At 40.2% G+C, this 17,939-nt stretch overlaps 2 protein-coding genes across 3 annotated transcripts; both read right to left on the bottom strand.

The window, feature by feature from the left end:
• Positions 1-2,615: 2,615 nt before the first annotated feature.
• Positions 2,616-9,773, bottom strand: LOC309717896 (gamma-enolase-like). Of its 2 annotated transcripts, none has more exons than XM_082552794.1 (13): positions 9,308-9,773; positions 8,664-8,749; positions 8,404-8,499; positions 8,211-8,269; positions 6,721-6,790; positions 6,465-6,598; positions 6,151-6,373; positions 5,879-6,076; positions 5,268-5,344; positions 4,780-4,904; positions 4,585-4,693; positions 3,401-3,459; positions 2,616-3,227 (listed from the first exon to the last, which is right to left on the bottom strand). In XM_082552794.1, exons 1-13 carry the CDS (start codon positions 9,586-9,588, stop codon positions 3,158-3,160), a joined length of 1,587 nt encoding a protein of 528 aa, XP_082408920.1. In that variant the 5' UTR covers positions 9,589-9,773; the 3' UTR covers positions 2,616-3,157. The 2 variants fall into 2 exon arrangements, with proteins under 2 accessions (XP_082408920.1, XP_082408921.1); XM_082552795.1 differs by lacking the exon at positions 9,308-9,773 and adding an exon at positions 9,110-9,290.
• Positions 9,774-10,322: 549 nt separating this feature from the next.
• Positions 10,323-17,227, bottom strand: mlf2 (myeloid leukemia factor 2). The gene is made up of 9 exons (XM_082552796.1): positions 16,901-17,227; positions 14,680-14,694; positions 14,479-14,590; positions 14,336-14,371; positions 12,865-12,918; positions 12,621-12,749; positions 12,214-12,373; positions 11,808-12,023; positions 10,323-10,793 (listed from the first exon to the last, which is right to left on the bottom strand). Exons 1-8 carry the CDS (start codon positions 16,942-16,944, stop codon positions 11,812-11,814), a joined length of 762 nt encoding a protein of 253 aa, XP_082408922.1. The 5' UTR covers positions 16,945-17,227; the 3' UTR covers positions 10,323-10,793; positions 11,808-11,811.
• Positions 17,228-17,939: the final 712 nt, after the last annotated feature.

Below are 17,939 nucleotides of genomic sequence, written 5' to 3'. Positions count from 1 at the left end.
AAGGTGGACTAAAGAGAAAACAGGAAACTGGGCATTTTAATGTCAGTGTGTGCGAGTTAACAAAGAAGGCTCGTGCGAATTAATTAGGCAATTAATAAACGATCAATTAAATCTCTGTCGTGTTGTGTGTCCGCCAGGCTGTCCAGCAGCTCCTGTCTGTCTGGGGAAAGCTTGCAGCGGTGTGTCCAGTCAAGCGGCTCTGCAGACCTCCTCCTCCTCTTCCCCTCTCCGCTCCCGTCCCTCTCTCTCCCCTTCACTCAGCCCCCTGTCCCGTCTCCTATTGTGTGGTAACTATGGAAACCCGGCCGGAGACTGTGCGCGGTGCGCCTGCGCAGCTCCAGCGTTCCTTCATCATCATCACTAGCAACCGGGGCGAGACAGGAACCGAGCCCCGCTCGCGCTCCCTCTGCTGCCCGGCGCGTGCAGCTGATACCTGACCTGCAGTCACACCTGTGCAGCTGTCAGAGCCAGGTGTGAAGCTATGTAACCAATTTAAACTAATTTAATAATTACATGTTCTGTATTTCAATTTATTTTTGTTCCTTATAGAAGACCCACATTGACTTAGATAAAGTGAAGGTGCACACACTCAAACTGCATGAATGTGGCAGATTATTTTACAATATTCTGCTTTATTTTTGCTATTTTACTTTGTAAAGCCACTTTACTGCATTATATTCCGCTTTTAAGACAAGACATGCTTTATTTCTCCCTAACCTGCAACAAAACTGAAATAGGCAGGCTAAATTTATAAAGCAATGTATAAATTGATAAATCAATAAAAAAAATACAAAACGACAAAACACGGTAAAAACTAAAAGGAGTAGACAAGTTTAATTGTAATACAGTTCCAATTGTAATCATTTAAAATCCAAATAAAATCCAACAAAAATTAAAATAGTACAATGTAAACAAGTGTTACATAGTAATACTACAATTATTGTTATTAAATAAAAGCTGAGTATATAACAATAAAATGGCTTCATTCAGTGAAATATCTCAAATTCAGTAAACAAACTAAAACATAATTAAAATAGCTTACATGATGTTTTATTGTATTTCATTTACATTTTATCCTGTTGAACTCAAATTCCACACACTTCATTATTAACCTCATTTATTTCAATTTATTTTATTTTATTTGGTTTATTTCTTTTGAGTATACTTAAAAGAAAAAAAAGAGCTTATTGAGATTGTTCCTTCATATGTCATTGAGAAATATATTAATTCTACTGTATTAAAGTGTTAAGCTGGTACATCTAATGTATATCTTAGGGTATTACGGGCCGTGTGTTGGAGGGGTTGTTTAGTTTTCCTATTACGATGTCTTTTTCTAAGTGGTCTGCACATTTATTATACCTTTATCAAAAGATTGGTATATTAATAGACTACTTTACATAATTTACACGTTTATTAGCCCACGCTTCAACTGTCTCCACTCCTACATCCACTTTACATTAATCTATCCACTATATGTATAGCTGTCTTTGTGTGTGTACTGTCTCTTCTCCTAATATAAACTTCTTTGTATTAGATTATATAAAGTCATTACCTTCTGTGATACTTGCTGCAATAACATTGTTTAAAACAGTTTCTAAAGACTATTTTTTATGCAGTATAAAAGATTAATAATATTAAAATGAAAAAAAGCTGCTGCACTGCTGCCTGTGGATGTAACATTTGAGCCACTTTTCACTCGGCAACAGGTCTTTTTAAATATTCCCAATAATACCTGTGCTTTTCCTGTAGTATCAAAATGATCTGCTATGACACAGACTGTTGACGAAAACAGCAGGTGTTTGCCTCTGACAGCTGGTTATATTTAACGATGCGATTCTAATGAATTTCTGTGCATCACAGAAGTCTGTTTAAGTCGCAATGTGTAAAGAAGTCAAGACAGCTACACAACTTTAACATTTTTTGTTGTTGTGCATGAACTGTGAAACCAAACTGTCAAACTGGAGAGACTCTTTGACCCAAACACACACAGATTAAATTAAAGTAATTAAAGTTGCTTTAACTTAAAAGACAAACGCTGCGCAATGACGGCAGGATAGAGCATGAAAAAAAGAGACTAACAAGATAAGTCTTAAAACACACAGGGTCACTAAAAGGAAACATTACAGCAACTATGACCTGACAAAGGCACAGGGCTTTTCTCATTACTACTTTGTGCCTCCTTGTCTTCTGTGTCCTCCTGACTGTGACCCAGAAATCCATTCCCAAATTGCATCTATAGGACAGAGGAGGCAGCAGGAGGAGCTAAAATCGAGGATGCACAGGTGTTTCCCTGCAAAAGTGTTTTTACCTGCATGAAAGAGGCACGGAACAGGCTTGAAATATTCAAACCATTATAGGAAGTCTTTACGTATGAACAACTCATTCTTCTTATCCAGAAGTTGTTTCAGTCACAAAGACCACGAAACAAACAAACAAACCCCTATAGAAAAAAAACATTTGTGCTAAAAGATTCCCTTATTTCACCACAGGTTTGAAATTATAATCATAAACCCTGTAAGATAATATTTCAGAGCTACATGGGTTTCTAGTTTTGCTCCATAACCGATTATATTTACCTCTCAAAAAGAAGCACAGTGAGGCTTCTCTTCAAAACAAACACACCCAGATCTTTGGTTAGAGTTAACATATATCCATCTCTTTATTAAGCTTCACTTTGAACAGACAAAGTAGCAGACACAACTTTGCAGCAAGCTGTTAAACAGGAGGAGGAGGAAGAGGAGGAAACAACAGGGCACAAAAAAGATCAAAACACTTCTGCAGCAAGTGAAAAGGAGAGAGTCAGGGGGCTCAGGAAAATGAGAGAAACTAACAAGCCCGTGAAGGGGAGTGTGACTCAGTAGTTCAGTAGATTTTTTTTTCCTCCACCAGGCTTTGTTAGGATTCGTGGAGGCTGGCTGTAGGCAATCATCTCTATCACTCACTGAAGTGTTAGATCGATATATTGTAGCTATAATGTGAAAACTAATTCGTTTTGATGCTTTTAAGTTCATCTTTGTGTGTTTAGTGCTTTGCTGATACACGTAAACTTCTCACCACATAGAACTAATCAGGGAAATATGACACTATTTATATGTATGCGTGGGGTTTTTTTTGTTCTCTCTCATTTTGTCTGCTGAGAACACTGGCACCCCACTCCCTAAATGGCGCTGGGGTTGCGGAAGTTGTGTCCAGCAAAGCGAGCCTGATCGCCCAGCTCTTCCTCAATCCTGAGAGGAAGAGGAGGTGAAATGCAGAGCAGGAAGGTGAATGTGAAAGAAGATGACAACAGATAAAAGAATGAAGACAAGAGGAGAAATATCAAAATAGTGCAAGCGCTATACAGGAATCCATTTGCATACCATGTACATACATTTATGCAATGTAAGCTACAGATACCCACCTCATGAGCTGATTGTATTTGGCCAGGCGTTCAGATCGACAGGGAGCTCCAGTTTTGATCTGAATGAAGAAAAAAAACACTAACAGCTACAGACGTGGCTGAACTTTTATCATTAATTCAACAAATCTCCACATGTCTGATCGCCTGTCAACGTTTAGCTGATCTCTTCCTACTTGGGAGGTGGACTGCTGGAGTCTCCAGTAAGTGCAGTGCTGAGGATAAAGTTGTTTCGATCTGCAGTCCTCACAATTTGATTATTACTTGTTTTCAGCTTTAGACTGCCTGCATATGAAGCATTTAGGGAACAACGTAACCGGGTTACACTCCCCTCAAGCAGGTTCTGCACATTTAGTACTAATACTCTGTACTGAGGCAATAACTAACTGGCATTTTGATATTTAATACATATATTATTCTGTGTATAATGTTACAAATTCTGACTACTATTCTTAAAATTATATTTTTAGACAAAAGTGTTGAGAAAAACAAGCTGCAAATTATTAGCATTATGAAGATCTTATGACCAAATGTTTTGTATGTTTATCTCCTAAAGTTTGCGTTTCGTCCCGTCTCTGCTCTCTTCTTTTCCCTCTCACACCCAACTGGGAACGGTGGTTGGCTGCCTCTACCCTGAGCCTGGTTCTGCCAGGGAGTTCTTTCTTCCCACTGTTGCCAAGTGGGCTGGCTGACTGTTAAGGTTTCTTTCTAACAATTTAGGGTCTTTACCTTCCAATATAAAGCACCTTGAACTAAACTGAATTGACTGTATTGATATTTCACTGTTGTTATCAATGCACTGATTAGTTAACTTATTAATTTCAGGACTTCAGTTGTTTTGTTTTTAGAAGTACAGTAAAAAGTTAATGAATATTGAGCTGCTTCATTTCCACATCTGTTTATTACCTCATGCTCTTATTTGCACTGCTTTATCATGTATAATACATATTATTATACATAATTACAATAATCATACATAATTTCCTTAGGGATTAATAAAGTATGCTGATGCTGATTCTGATTATTGCTGCTTTGTATGGTCCCAAAGTGTGATGCTGCACTGTTATGTTGCTGTTATGTTGCTTATGCACCGGGACCCAAGGAAAACTTAGAGCATGAAACGTGATCAGTAATAAGCAGTTAAGCTAGCAGAGGGATATGAGCTGTCAGACTGTTGCATGTGTTACCTGTCCAGTGCAGAGACCAACCACCAGGTCAGCTATAAAAGTGTCCTCTGTCTCTCCTGAGCGGTGGCTCACCATCACGCCCCAGCCGTTCTCCTGTGCCAGCTTGCACCTGGAAAACCAGAGAGGAAATTAGTATAACTGCAATCCGTGTGTGTGCCCACAGATTTTGGCTTGAAACACATAAAGTCAACTCACGCTTTGATGGCCTCTGTAACAGACCCAATCTGGTTGACTTTGAGGAGCAGACAGTTGCAGGCTTTTTCCTCCACAGCTCGTTGTATTCTTCGTGGGTTGGTGACTGTCAGATCATCTCCAACAACCTGCACAGCGAGTGAAGTGAAGGGCACGGGGATTAGTATCACGTGTACTTATTCAGGGGGCATTAACCTTTGTTGTATCTCTAAGTGTGTAAATGAAGTTCTGGTCCACATAGAATAAATAAGACAGCAGTATTGGAGGGGAGAGGAGGGGTACGTGCTTTAATGTGTATGGATATTGATAGAAACTTGCTTTTTACGGCTTGGCTCATTCTGCTAAATAAAAACAGGATGACTTTACTTCTGCACCATTAATTTTGACTGTTCTTTGTTTAATGGAAGGAGGAGGAATACGAGATTACCTGTTGAAGAAGAGCTGCGCTGATCTACTTCCACATAATAATGGCATAATTTGTAATATCTTACCTGGATACCCACTGAGGCTGTGAACTGAGACCAAGCGGGCCAGTCATCCTGGTCAAAAGGATCTTCAATAGACACCACTAGAGGGAAGGACACATGGGTAAGATCATTTTCCTCCATGACTCAAATATTACAACACTGTAGGAGAAACACAAGGCTAGCTGAAATCACTAGTAGCTGTTCTAATGCCTTTAGATCTACTGCTATTAATTACAGATGCAAACATGCACACAGCCCACAAATAGTATGCACACCATTTACAGGGTAAAGACCCACATCAGAGCAGTACCCCGCTTGCCAAATTTGCAATGTAGCACATAATTAAATCTTCCTTAACAGCTTCATGTGTCAGGAGGCGAGACCAGGCTCTTTCTGCCGCCCCTTTTCTCTTTTTCTTTGACTATTTCTTTCTAAAATGTGACAAAAGAAATATGGTGGGAGGAAAAAAAACATATGGAGTCGACTGCGATAGCCCTGATGCTTTGATTCAAGCTGACGGAGGCTTAGAGAAATCAATAACACCCCCCCCCCCTTTTTTTTTTTTTTTAATGACTAAGAGGTGCCCACATTGTGCTCTCTGGAGAACATGTGTACTCACACACCACATTACACACCTGGGTAGTTATTAATGAATCCCTGGTAGATGGCGGCCAGCTCATCAGCGGTGATGTTGCGGGCAGCATTTGGTGGCGACTTAAAGTCCAGGTCATATTTGCCCTCACTGAAGAACTCTGAAGCAGCAACATCCATTCCTATCACCACCTTATCTGTGAAGCCCGCCTTCTCTATGGCTGTCTTTATCAGCTCCAGAGCTGACAGGAAGAAACAGGAGCGATATGTTAGATTAGGCTGAAGGAAATTGTTTTCAGGTGGTCGCCGTGCTTACCTTCACTGTTCTCTTGTATGTTAGGGGCAAACCCCCCTTCATCACCCACATTTGTAGCATCCTGACCATATTTCTCCTTTATGACACTTCTCAGTGTCTGGTAGAGCTCCGCCCCCACACGCAGAGCATCATGGAAAGACTCGGCACCCACTGGAAGAACCATGAATTCCTGCATGGCCAGCCTGTTCCCAGCGTGAGAGCCTCCATTAATCACATTAAAAGCCTAAAAGAATGTCAGATGGATGTGGGTTTTTTTATGGTTGGTCATTTATGTTTGGAGAAAAATTAATTTTTTTAAAAACTATAAAACTCACAGGAACAGGGAGGACCAGCTCTCTGTTTCCTGCCAGGTCAGCAATGTGACGGTACAGGGGGACACCTTTCTCTGCTGCGCCAGCTTTGCATATGGCCAGCGATACTCCCAGAATAGAGTTGGCACCAAACTTAGCTGGAGGCGAAATAGAGGCAGTCACAAACATAACGCACACATGCAGTCGGTACTCACTGGTGCGGAAACATGTCAGTACACATATATACCATCACCCCACACGAGATGTGAGCGAGGCTTACATTTGTTGTCAGTGCCGTCCATTTCAATCATCACATTGTCCAGCTTCTCCTGCTCCAGCACACTGATTCCCTGGAAGAAAAACACAATATTCCTCATACAGTAAACAGATTTTTTCATTTCAGTCCCGCTCGGCTGCTCATCAGGTTCTGCAGCATAAACTGAATATTCTTTTGTTTATCCCATCACTTTGCTGGATGAATCCCCATCATGTACTATTTTAATAGAGCATTTTGCTCTCACAATACAGGCTTACTTGTGGTTCCTTCAGATTTAAAGGGGGGCAGTGCTTCAGCTATCGCGCCCATCTCTCCTGGTTTGGGTTCAAGCTCTCCCTTTTTTTTGATACATCTTATAGTTAGTATTGGATTAGATGACCCTGAGGTATCCCTTAGTTCAGGGGTGGCCAACTCCAGGCCTTGAGAGCCAGTGTCCTGCAGGTTTTAGATGTGTCCTTGATCCATCACAGCTGATTTAAATGGCTAAATTATCTCCTCAACATTTCTTGAAGTTCTCCAGAGGCCTAGTAATGAACTAATCATTTGAATCAGGTTTGTTGATCCAGGGTGATATCTAAAACCTGCAGGACACCGGCTCTCGAGTTGGCCACCCCCTGCCTTAGTTACACTGATGTAGCCTTAAGCTGATGCACTGATCACTTCTTCTCCACTCCCATCGTCTTCTCTTCCTATGCATTTTTATGTCACTATTGCACTACATTAACTGTGTATCTTCTCCCTTTGTTTTTGCCCATTGTTTCTCTTTACCCTCAGCCTAACTGGCTGCAACAGATGGCTGCCCCTCCCTGAGCCAAATGCTGCTGAAGATTTCTTCTGAGCAAAACGAAGCCAATGCCAAAATGCTAAATCTGCAGTTCCTTGTATGGCGACTTGGGGTTCTGTCCAACAGTGACTCACAAGTTTAAAGTCAAAACCTTAGCCTGGTAAATAACATATTTACACGGGACTGTAGTCTCTATGGCTAATTAACATTACAGGAGTGTGGACACTCTGACCTGCATATATTCCAACACAACGAGCTGGAGCCAGTTGTTGTTTGCTAGGCCTCAAGCACTAAACTCCACTTAATGAACAGGACCTCTGCCTTTTGGCACCAACAGTACTAATAATATGACTTGCAATGAAGCATGGCCCATCCAAAAGGATGAGTAAACCTCTCGTATTTTAAGAAGTATGTCACTTAGCAGGTGTGCCTGTATAACAAAAACAAAACAAATACAGCTAGGCTTCATAATGTGGAGCCAACCTAGAAATCAATGTCATGCTGGCTTCACCCATCTTCTATATACAGTCTATGGAGTCTTCTTCCCCCCACACTGATTGGTGATAGAGGCGCATGTGATGTTTTTGGTTCTCTCTGTAATACTATAACATTTCACTTACAACAGAAAGCACCTTGAGGTTACTGTTGGTTGTGAACTTGTGCTGTGTACAGTAAACAAAACTGAACTGAGCCAAAGTGAAGTACTCACAGACTGGATGAGGGCGGGTCCAAGGGTGTCATTAATGTGAGCAACAGCCTTTGTCACACCTTTAGTGCAAAACGTGAAGCCAGTTAGTCCCCATTTTGTTACAATAAGGAAAAGAACCATCATGCAAAATCAGATACAGGCAGAAAAACAAGAGCGCTTAGTGCAGGGGAGACATCTTTGTAAGTGTTCACACCTTTGCCCTTGTAGCGAGTCTTGTCGCCATCTCGGAGCTCCAGAGCCTCGTAGATGCCTGTGGAGGCACCACTGGGAACAGCAGCCCTGAAAAGACCTGGAATCGAAGCATATGATTGGTGGGTGGATAGAGGAGGCAGACGTAATGGGGTGAAAGGTTGAGGGAGAGGAAAGAGGATGGAGAAGGATGTAGTTAACCTTAATGAAATAATCTAAACATTAATTTGAGACATTAAACAAGAGATTTTATTTTTTCTAAACCTTTGTCTGTATGCAGATCTACTTCCACAGTGGGGTTTCCCCTGGAGTCCAAGATCTCCCTGGCAACAATATTCACTATAGACATCCTGTTAAAATAAATAAATAAATAAATAAATAAAAACAAGGGAACATTGGCCTCATTTCAAATGCAGATTTTATCCAGTGCTCATACACTCAGTCTGTTATTTTAATTAGAGAAGGAAACACATGAGCAAGCAAAGCTGCGCGTGAAGATGAAGCTCGGTATGAAAATAGCCTGTGAAATACCAAAAGCACTCATATGAAAAACAAGGACTTCACACTCTCTTCCTCTTTTCCACTTGAACACACACTGTGGTGATAGTGACGCAGCCTTGAGGATGGAAAGCAGTGGAAAAAGAGGTTCTCAAGGAAAATGCTCACACTCACACAGAGAAAGACATGAATCAGAAACCAGTGATGCGCACCTACTTAAAAATCTGTCAAACTGTTCCAGACCACAAACCAGCTCAATTTCTCACCCGTTTCAGTCAGTGACAGAGAGCACGGACCAACAGAGATGAGACGCAAAAGACAGCGCAGGTAGCGACGAGGAGATGGGGGAGGGGAGCGGGATGAGAGGGATGGAGGGACTGAAGAAACAGATCAATCTTTTTAAACGTTACCTGCAGCTTGTTTGAAGCCTGGTGGAGAAAGTGAGCGAATGTGGGCGAATGAGGAGCAATAGCGGGAAGGGGAGGTGGGAGGAGAAGGGGTGAAAACGTATGACACACGGGGGGAGGGTGAGCATGTGAGTCATTGGAAGATGCAGAGGAGGGGAGGGAACAAAGCAAGGAGAGAGGAAAAAGAGATAGGAAGGAGGAATTGAGTAGAAGAGCTGGAGCAATGTGGATTTGTGTATTAATAGGGGTGCAGGAAACAATGTAACCATCTGAGCATTTAACATACACCGCTACTTTACACCCACGCAGTCCTGTCATACGTGCTGCGTACACATCTGCTCACTGCTGATAACTACAGAGGCACTCGTGACATGAAAATATTGTCCCAGCAAACTGATACATGAAACGTTCATTTGCGCTTCCTGTCAGGTCCAAGCAGCGCTGCGATACAGCTGAAGTAAGTGCATGTGGATGACAGGCAGGAGATGTGACAACAAAGCAACCACAAGGAGGATGCATCTTAGCAAAGACAGCAGAAAAGAAGGCGCCTTGTTGGGGAACGTTAGATATCTAATGATAGGGATTAAAGGAAACAAGAAGACAGGTAGACGGGAGCAGCCGCTGCCGGAGGGAGGATGTGCATTTAAAAATAGTCTTAGATGTAATTAAAGATACAGCCAGCACGAGCGAAATGCAGACGGGAAGCTATGGGGCGTTTGGAGAAAAGGAAAGTTTTTCATTGGCTGCCCCGCTTGAACGTGCCATCTGGACATCACATGACCTGCAGACACGGTGGCACAGGGAAGATGAAGAGGGCGCACACCTATGAATGCGTGCATGCATGTGTATGTAGACTTGCATTGACACAAATGAACACGTTATTTAGCTGTCAATACATTTTATGAATAAGCAAGGGTTTTAAAAAAAACAAAAGGAAAAATACAGAATCGGAAAACTCTTTAAACAACACTCCATAATTTAAGACATGCAACCCCAAAACATCAAAACAGAGGCACACTTTGCAATTATCTAACAATGTTTAATGAACTTTTTATTTATTACATTAATTAGTTATCAGTATACAATTCAATTCACCGACACACGAGTGTCTTCACAAACATAAAATGGATTGTACAGCAGATGTACTGTATACTGTAGCACTTTAGTGCAGTGGGCAAAGACACATGTCAAGTTTAGAGAATGAGTGTTTATATATATTTATACATTAAGTGAGTGTAGTTATACCCATGTTTACACAGGGGCGTTTGTAAGTGTGTCTGTGTGTGTAAGAGTAAAGAATTTAAACTCTAACCATTGTGTGTGTGTGTGTGTGTGTGTGTGTGTGTGTGTGTAATATGTTGTTCATGTAAAGACAGTCCAGTCATATCAAACATTTATGGCGGGCATCAACTTCCCGTCCTCATCGTGGTTCACAGCATCGGGGAAATCCTCAACTCCTTCAATCTGGTCGCATTGTTATACGGAACACCTGGAGGGACAAACACACAATGCCAAAAAAGTGCATTAGATAAACTAAACTGAGTGATTGGTAGCTATCACAAAATCCCAGCACTGAGACCCCAACACAGTGCTGGGATTTTGTGGCTGCTGTGCATTAGCCTAAAGGACTTAAGATTCCTAGAAGAAAATGATCAGGCTACGGTGGCGGTGCAAACAGTAAACAGAGAAGAAAACAACCTTATTTTTAAATTATTTTTTAACGGTAAGAAGGTTTATTTGGGTATTGCTGAAATTAAGTCGATGAAATTATGAGACATGATCAGATAGATTGGACAGGCCATGTGCTGTTATAAGGTTTCAGAAGCTCTTCTATATATACAGGAGCCTGGCCATATAAGGTTTTATATGTTATAATTAATATTTCAAAATTAACTCTGAACTTCACTGGAAGCCAGTGAGGCCCACCGCTCTCTGCGATGCGGCATATGGTCGCCTGCTCATCCCAGTGAGCTAAACTGGTGCCCCTGCCATTTTAATGATATATGAATACGGAAGCTCCGAGATTCAAAGGTTATGCAGAGGGAGACTTTCTGGAAAAATAGAGTTTGGAAGACTTTGGAAAAAAACCTCTAACTTCTTCACTTCCTATACTAAGAGTAATGTGGAGGTTTTCTCTGAGTAATGGCACCTATTGTTCAGGAGGATACTGCAGCAGGTACTCATGTGTGAAGAGCAGTCTCAGAAAAGTGTTAAAACAAGGGCAGTAAACCATTCTGTAGAACTATGTAGGGAAAATAGCTGGCATTGTTTAATCTCCTAGCATTCAAGGTGCAAATGAACAAAAGCAAATCAAAAAGCAGTGACAACGTTTAGCATTTATAATTTCTTACTGTGCAAACCAATATACTGCGAAAAAGTATTTATAAGAGTAAAATATGGCCATTTAATTTTATGTCTGATAACATTCAGAAATTAATAAGCTCACAACAGATTACAGCAATTATAATAATAGTGGCACAATGATCTCTGACATCTCTCTTACCTTCTCACCAGTCGTAACGTGGGCGGGTTTGGGGCTGACGGTGTCTGGGGGACTCGTGCCGATGACCTGGTGGGGACGTTGAACTGGGAGGAGCGGTAAGAGCGAGCTGCTGGCCGCCTCCTCGTCGATCGCGGCCGTAGTCCAACCCACGAGCATTCGGGGGAGCGTATCTTCCTGCTTCTCTTCTCCACTCCTCGTCAAATGCTGGACCCTCACCTAGCAGGAACAAACACCGGGTTAAGAGCCAAAAAGAAAAAAAAAGAAATCACACGTGTGTGAAGTGAGACCATCAAAGTCACAACTCCTCATTCATCTCCTTTGCCCCCTTTTTAAATTCAATTCCAATTAGCTTGAATAGTAGGTGAAGCCTGAGCTAAGATTAGTGTTGTAATCAGGGTCGACTCACTCTCATCCAGGTTAATGTAGTCTTGCCGTTCTTCACAGTCTCCAGTGCGGCGATTTCGTGAACGCGCCATTATGTGTGCACGGTCTCCAATGTGGTGGCCAATGGCAAGACCCTCCAGGCCGCTCTCGCTGTCCCTCACCGACTGCCGCGTCTCACGGATCTGGGGGAAGAAAAAAACAAAAAAAAACAAATCAAAAAATACCTCAGATTACAAAATCAGGCAGGAAGGGATGAACTTAAGTTCATCTCTGATATTTATACTTTACATAATCTATTTACAGTCACTACACTTACTGGTGTTAATGAGGCCAGCAGACTAATTAGGCCCCAGCCACTGAGCAGGTCTACTTACATGGCTCTGACCACAACTTCGTATATATATTTGAACTAATATGAGTTATTCCTACCCCCCCTGGGCCCGTCCTTGTTTCACTGGTCTGCTGATAAACTTTAGGAGCCCCTGGGTCTGTTGACGAATATGAGATCACTGTTGAGGAGGAAAACGTCTGACAGTTTGGTGAACCAGACATTCTGTCCTGGAAGAAGAAAAATAATGGAAAGTAAATAGAAATGATGGAGAACTAGTGAGACACACATTTCATTTACGACAATAATTCCTTTCTGTTTATTTGGAAAGAAAAAACAACTCACCACGTTTCCCATCATTTCTCCCATCATGCCAAACATATCCATGAACCCTCCACCCTGCAAGCAATAAGAGGATCTTTACATTTCTCATTTGAGTAGTCCCCAACCACAGGCAGAAAAGCAGCATACATTGTGTGTTGAGTGCACAGTTGTCAATAACCACTTTTCCAGTGCAGGAGCTCGTGGCAGCCATGAGGTGCTACACAGCGCCATAAACAGCCCTTTCAGCCTCTCTGTTTCCCACTGTGGTCTAGAACCCTTTGATAATAACAACAGTGGACACTGTTGCGTCCACCAATACTGGAGAATTTCAGTGTTGATAGCTACTCTTCTTCCTGTTTCTGACTAGTAGATGTGTTTTTTGTTTTCAAGATTAACCAATTAACTGGGCCACTCAGATATCTAACCTAGAGTATGCACTTCTATGCTAAAAACAGACTGAAAGATGTTCTATGACGGCAGTTCCCGTTGTTGGAAAACGCCCAAAAGTGTTACGTTATGTAGGAGAAAACATTCTTTGAGCAATCCCCTTAAATTTTTTAACCCTTTATTTAATCCAGGATCCCAGATGACATCAGGGAGGAGATGAAATACACCCTGCACAGGCCAAACAAAGATAAACAAATAACTGACACGAATGTCTGTAGATTGTGTGAAGAAGCTGGGGCACCCAGGCTAAGGAGAACATGCAAACTCAACACAGAAAGATGGTCAGCAGGATTAAACTTTGTGGCTTATTGCTATATGGCAGCAGCGATAACCGCTGAACCACCATAATCATAAAATCCATATAATAAATGACAAAACTTATTTTATTATTTTAAATCAGCAGTCATTCTTTTAAGATTCGTTTAAGGTAATAACAGATCTGGGTAATGTGCCTTTATTTATTTTGTTGCATTTTTATTCAGGTTTACTTTTTTTACTTTTCTATATTTAACCGAGCTCCTTCCTTGCATATTTTTTTTACTTTATTGAGAGATTTTGCTTTGCCATATTGTATTGAGCTGGTTTCACACTGACACTCTGTAAAAAGTCAGAAAAAGCAAGTTCAGACAGAGCAGGAGATGACTTGCGGTGGGTTCTCTCTAGAGAGAACATACTTGGCGAAGGAGCTGCCTGATGAGAGGGTACAGGAAGCAGGACACTCGATGCCAACTCATTAGCTATTATTAACTATTATTACTGCTGCTATTTTTTCTTATCCGAGCAAATCAATAAACTTAAACTTTGCACCACCTACATTGTGCAATACCTTGAAATGTTCAGGGCTACAGAGTTTTGGGGATGTAAACCTCAATCTAACCTATTAAGAAGTCTAATATAATTACACTGGAACCTATCAATCATCAGTCAGAATATCATCATGTGGCTGGTGACAGAATTAAGAGTTCTGTAATTCCTTTAATGAAAATTAAGTCACCATGCACCGTGTTTGCAGTTGTTAAAAGAGGTCATAGAAGGTGTTACTAACCATTCCCATCATGCCAAAAGGAGCCAGAGGGCCAGCCTAAAAGACAAATATACACCTTAAGATTTTAAAAAAGGCAGTAAACAAAAAGCCAATCTGGACATACAAAACTCATACAAAGTATCTATCAGCACAGAGTCTGTTACCTGTCTGCGTGATGCACGATGTGGCTGCATCTGAGGAGCAAGAGGGAAAGGCTCCATCCCAAATGGTCCAAACAGACTCCTCATCTGCTGCCTGTGAGCTGCAAACGGATCCCTGGAAGAAATCAAAAGCATTTATCAGACTTTTGTGTTCGATTTCACATGTATGAATCAACTGAGTGTAGCTGTGTGAACTGTACTCACATAGGTGAAGGTAAACTGAAAACGACACAAGGAGGAAAACTGTAAACTTTCAAGCACAAGGCAAATACTCCAGCAAAGTGTTTCAAGTTCCACTGGGTTTGTGAGCCCAGTTTAGCCAACCATTATTTTGCTTTATTATTTTCTTCAGTTTGGGGGTTTAATACAAGAAAAGCCAGTAATATAAGAAAATCTATTATAGTGTATTTTGTATACATATAAAAAAATTAATAAATTCACGCAGCGAACTCTTCTCTCATGCACCCTGCTTTATTAACCAGGCTATCAGCCACCTTTGTTTTCATTATTTTCATAATCTGAATATTGTTTCAACAAGCAAGTCAATCAACTGACACATCGTTTTGTAGCTAAAGTGATTTTCCAACCAGTGACCAGTGAATATCAATGAAATTTTGCTACTGTTTTTTCTTTTTCTTTCATTATTTTTTAAAAATTAAACTTTTTTCTTCGAGCAACAACTTTGGCAGCATAAAGTGGGAAGACACAAACTTTTCTCAACTTTCAGGTGAGCGATTTTAGAGACTTCCAATGAGAGCACAGGATATCAATGATTGATATTATCGCAGGTTAGTAAATACTTTAGTGGGTTACCTCGACAACCAGAGCCTGGAATACCCACTAGCAACCAGCTTTAAAGTGAGGACACACCTTGATGTTTGGTTGTTAACGAGTAGTTGTCGAAAATTAGTCCCCACTTCATGTTGTCCGTTCTTGCTTTAAGCCCCTCAATTTAGTTATTTTTCTATGACTCTGGCTGCATTGTTGCTGAAAATTGGTGTCTGTCTGGTTGCTCCTTTAAAGTGTGTTTGCCAATTTAAAATGTAATAGACCAAATGATTAAAAAAAGAAGAAAAAAGATATTAAAGGACAAAAACAACTGCCAATGAATTAGTTTAATAACCAGCCAGTAAGCCTGGAGGCACACCAAACATGGACTTGTATAACATCAAGACCCAAATCAAATACTGAAATTTGCATTTTGTGCATCTGTGTCGTTAGATTGTGCTGTGGTTTTAACAGAAAGCTGATGTTTATCTGTTAAATGGAAAATAAGTGTGATGAAGAGCTGAGATGCAATCATTGCATCTTTATTAATAAAAGGCCTATTGGAAATGAGTCAACACAGAAAGTTTATTTCCACCTACAAAAGGTGTTTTTGTTTTTTGTTTTTAATTTCCATTATAAAAATGCTTTTACACTGCATTTATTAAAAGAGCAAAATATTATGCATTTTCCATTTCCATCCATTTGCCTGAGGGGAAAATGCACTAATGTAAAGAATGCAAGACTGGCAAGACAGTAGGTCTTGAGAATGATATGAATGCAAAGAGAATATGCATACACATTTATTCAAAATGAGTTCTCGGCTATAATTAGAGCACCATCTGGAAAATCTAGAATTATGTACTATTTGGGTTAGACTATACTGATACTTTTGTTTTTGTGGTACACCTTCATTTTGATAAAACCTGTATGAAAAGTTAGATGAAAAAAAATAGCTATTTTTCATTTGCAAATAATATTTTGATTTATTTTGCATTATTGTAAAGTACAAATATATGCCATTCAGAAATTTTCACTAGTAGTCTTTTGCATTGTGATGTTTTTTTTTAAGTTTTTTTATGTGTGTTTAAATATCAGAATAAAATCGCGGTTATATTCCATAATTGATCAAGCAGTGCGCCTTTTCTAAAAATAAATAGTTTGTTTGTGAGAGATTAGCCGAAGTAGAAGATTTACTTGCACCTGTTATTTCGATTTTTTTGTCTGAAATAAAAAACCAAAAATGCATATATGCTGTATTTACTGAGGGCTGCGAGATTACGGATTTTTTTCATCCATTTGCCAGCGGGAAATGCGCTAATGTAAACCTGCCAGACTACAAAAGTAAGCACTTTTAAACCTAAAAAACAAGCGATTTAAAGAAACAGTGGAAATCCAATGAGAGCAATTGACTGCTAAATGTAGTGACCGGCTGGTTATAACTAAATACTGTTGAACGCTAACACCTTTTTGTTATTGTCTATCCAATATGGTGGACCAGTGTAGGCCCCCACAGCTGGCAGGAGTAACGGAGGGTACCTGCTACAAGGGACAGTGGAAATTTTTTAAACTTAGCAATCCGCAATATAGCTACCAATCACTTATAGAACACAAAGACACCAGTGTCAAAAGAAAAAAAGTGTGAAATGTCAGTACTTACATCATATAGGGATCTTCATCAACGTCACTCAAGAACCGAAACATGCTAGGTGATTTCTCAGCTGGCTGATTCGAGCCAGCTAGCAAGGTAAACAGTTTTTAAAGGCTGATAGAAAATGAACTCAAACTCGATTTAAGCTGAAGTGGGGGATCTTTTACCAGCTCCCTCTCGAAAACCACGCACAATTACTACTGCTTAACAAGGAGGCAGAAATCGTAGCGTCTCAATAAACAGCGATTTCCAGAAACCTGGAGAAAACACAAAAACGGAAGTCAGTCCTCTGACAAAGGGAAGCAACGCTGCTATCAAGTTAGCATCAAAGCTAACAAAGCTAACTTCCGGTTAGCATATTTTCACAATAACACATTTCCGGAGAGGCTTCTAGGACAATTTTTGGCACTTTTTCTGCAGATTAGGGGTGTTTACAGGTAACTGATACACATGCATTTAAATATATTATTATTTTATTTTAGTTTTATACTTTATTTTTGTTGTTTTATATTTTATTGAGCTGTACCATAGTACTTACTTAGACTACTTGTTATACGTTTGTTGTGTTTAACTTACAATTTAAAGGAATTTTCCAACTCTGGGATAAATAAAGTCTTATCTTATCTTTTTAGCTTTCCAGTCTTTCTGAAGTTTTTCTTTAAACATCGGTTTCCTACTAATTCGCAGTCGATTTCTTGTACCTAAACATTTATCAACTAACTCAAGGAAGGAACAACACACAACTTAGCAAAGAACCATTTTAAAATTGTATGTTTAGGTACTTTGTTACTAGCCCCATGTTAGAACAACATATTGTTGGGGAAACACAAGGGCAACATTCAACAATTAGACTTAACACATATGGTTTGCTCGCATTTCTTTAGCTGAATCTACAATCAATCTATCAGTCTTTACTGACAGACTTTATGTCCTTAGTTAAAACTTAATAGATCTTAATAGGAAGAGAAACAAAGATCCAAAACAAAAGGCAGTCAACATCTGAAGAAGAGCTTCGACTGACCTTCAAAAAGCCTGAAGAGCTATTTCT

This window comes from Aulonocara stuartgranti (genome assembly GCF_965226115.1).
Source record: "Aulonocara stuartgranti genome assembly, chromosome: 11".
Taxonomy (NCBI): Eukaryota; Metazoa; Chordata; class Actinopteri; order Cichliformes; family Cichlidae; genus Aulonocara; species Aulonocara stuartgranti.
This window is presented reverse-complemented; position numbering and strand designations above follow the sequence as displayed.

Bases quoted from the DNA above. Each gene is read 5' to 3' on its own strand.
- LOC309717896 (XM_082552794.1), bottom strand. From the start codon at position 9,588: ATGTTAAATGCTCAGATGGTTACATTGTTTCCTGCACCCCTATTAATA. The intron at 3,460-4,584 runs GTAACACATGCA...TTCTTCATTCAG, and splicing joins TTGGTCTCTGCACTGGACAG to ATCAAAACTGGAGCTCCCTG. The intron at 3,228-3,400 runs GTGGGTATCTGT...TCTTCCTCTCAG, and splicing joins AAATACAATCAGCTCATGAG to GATTGAGGAAGAGCTGGGCG.
- mlf2 (XM_082552796.1), bottom strand. From the start codon at position 16,944: ATGTTTCGGTTCTTGAGTGACGTTGATGAAGATCCCTATATGAT. The intron at 12,919-14,335 runs GTTAGTAACACC...TATTGCTTGCAG, and splicing joins CTTTTGGCATGATGGGAATG to GGTGGAGGGTTCATGGATAT. The intron at 12,024-12,213 runs GTGAGTCGACCC...TGTTCCTGCTAG, and splicing joins CTACATTAACCTGGATGAGA to GTGAGGGTCCAGCATTTGAC.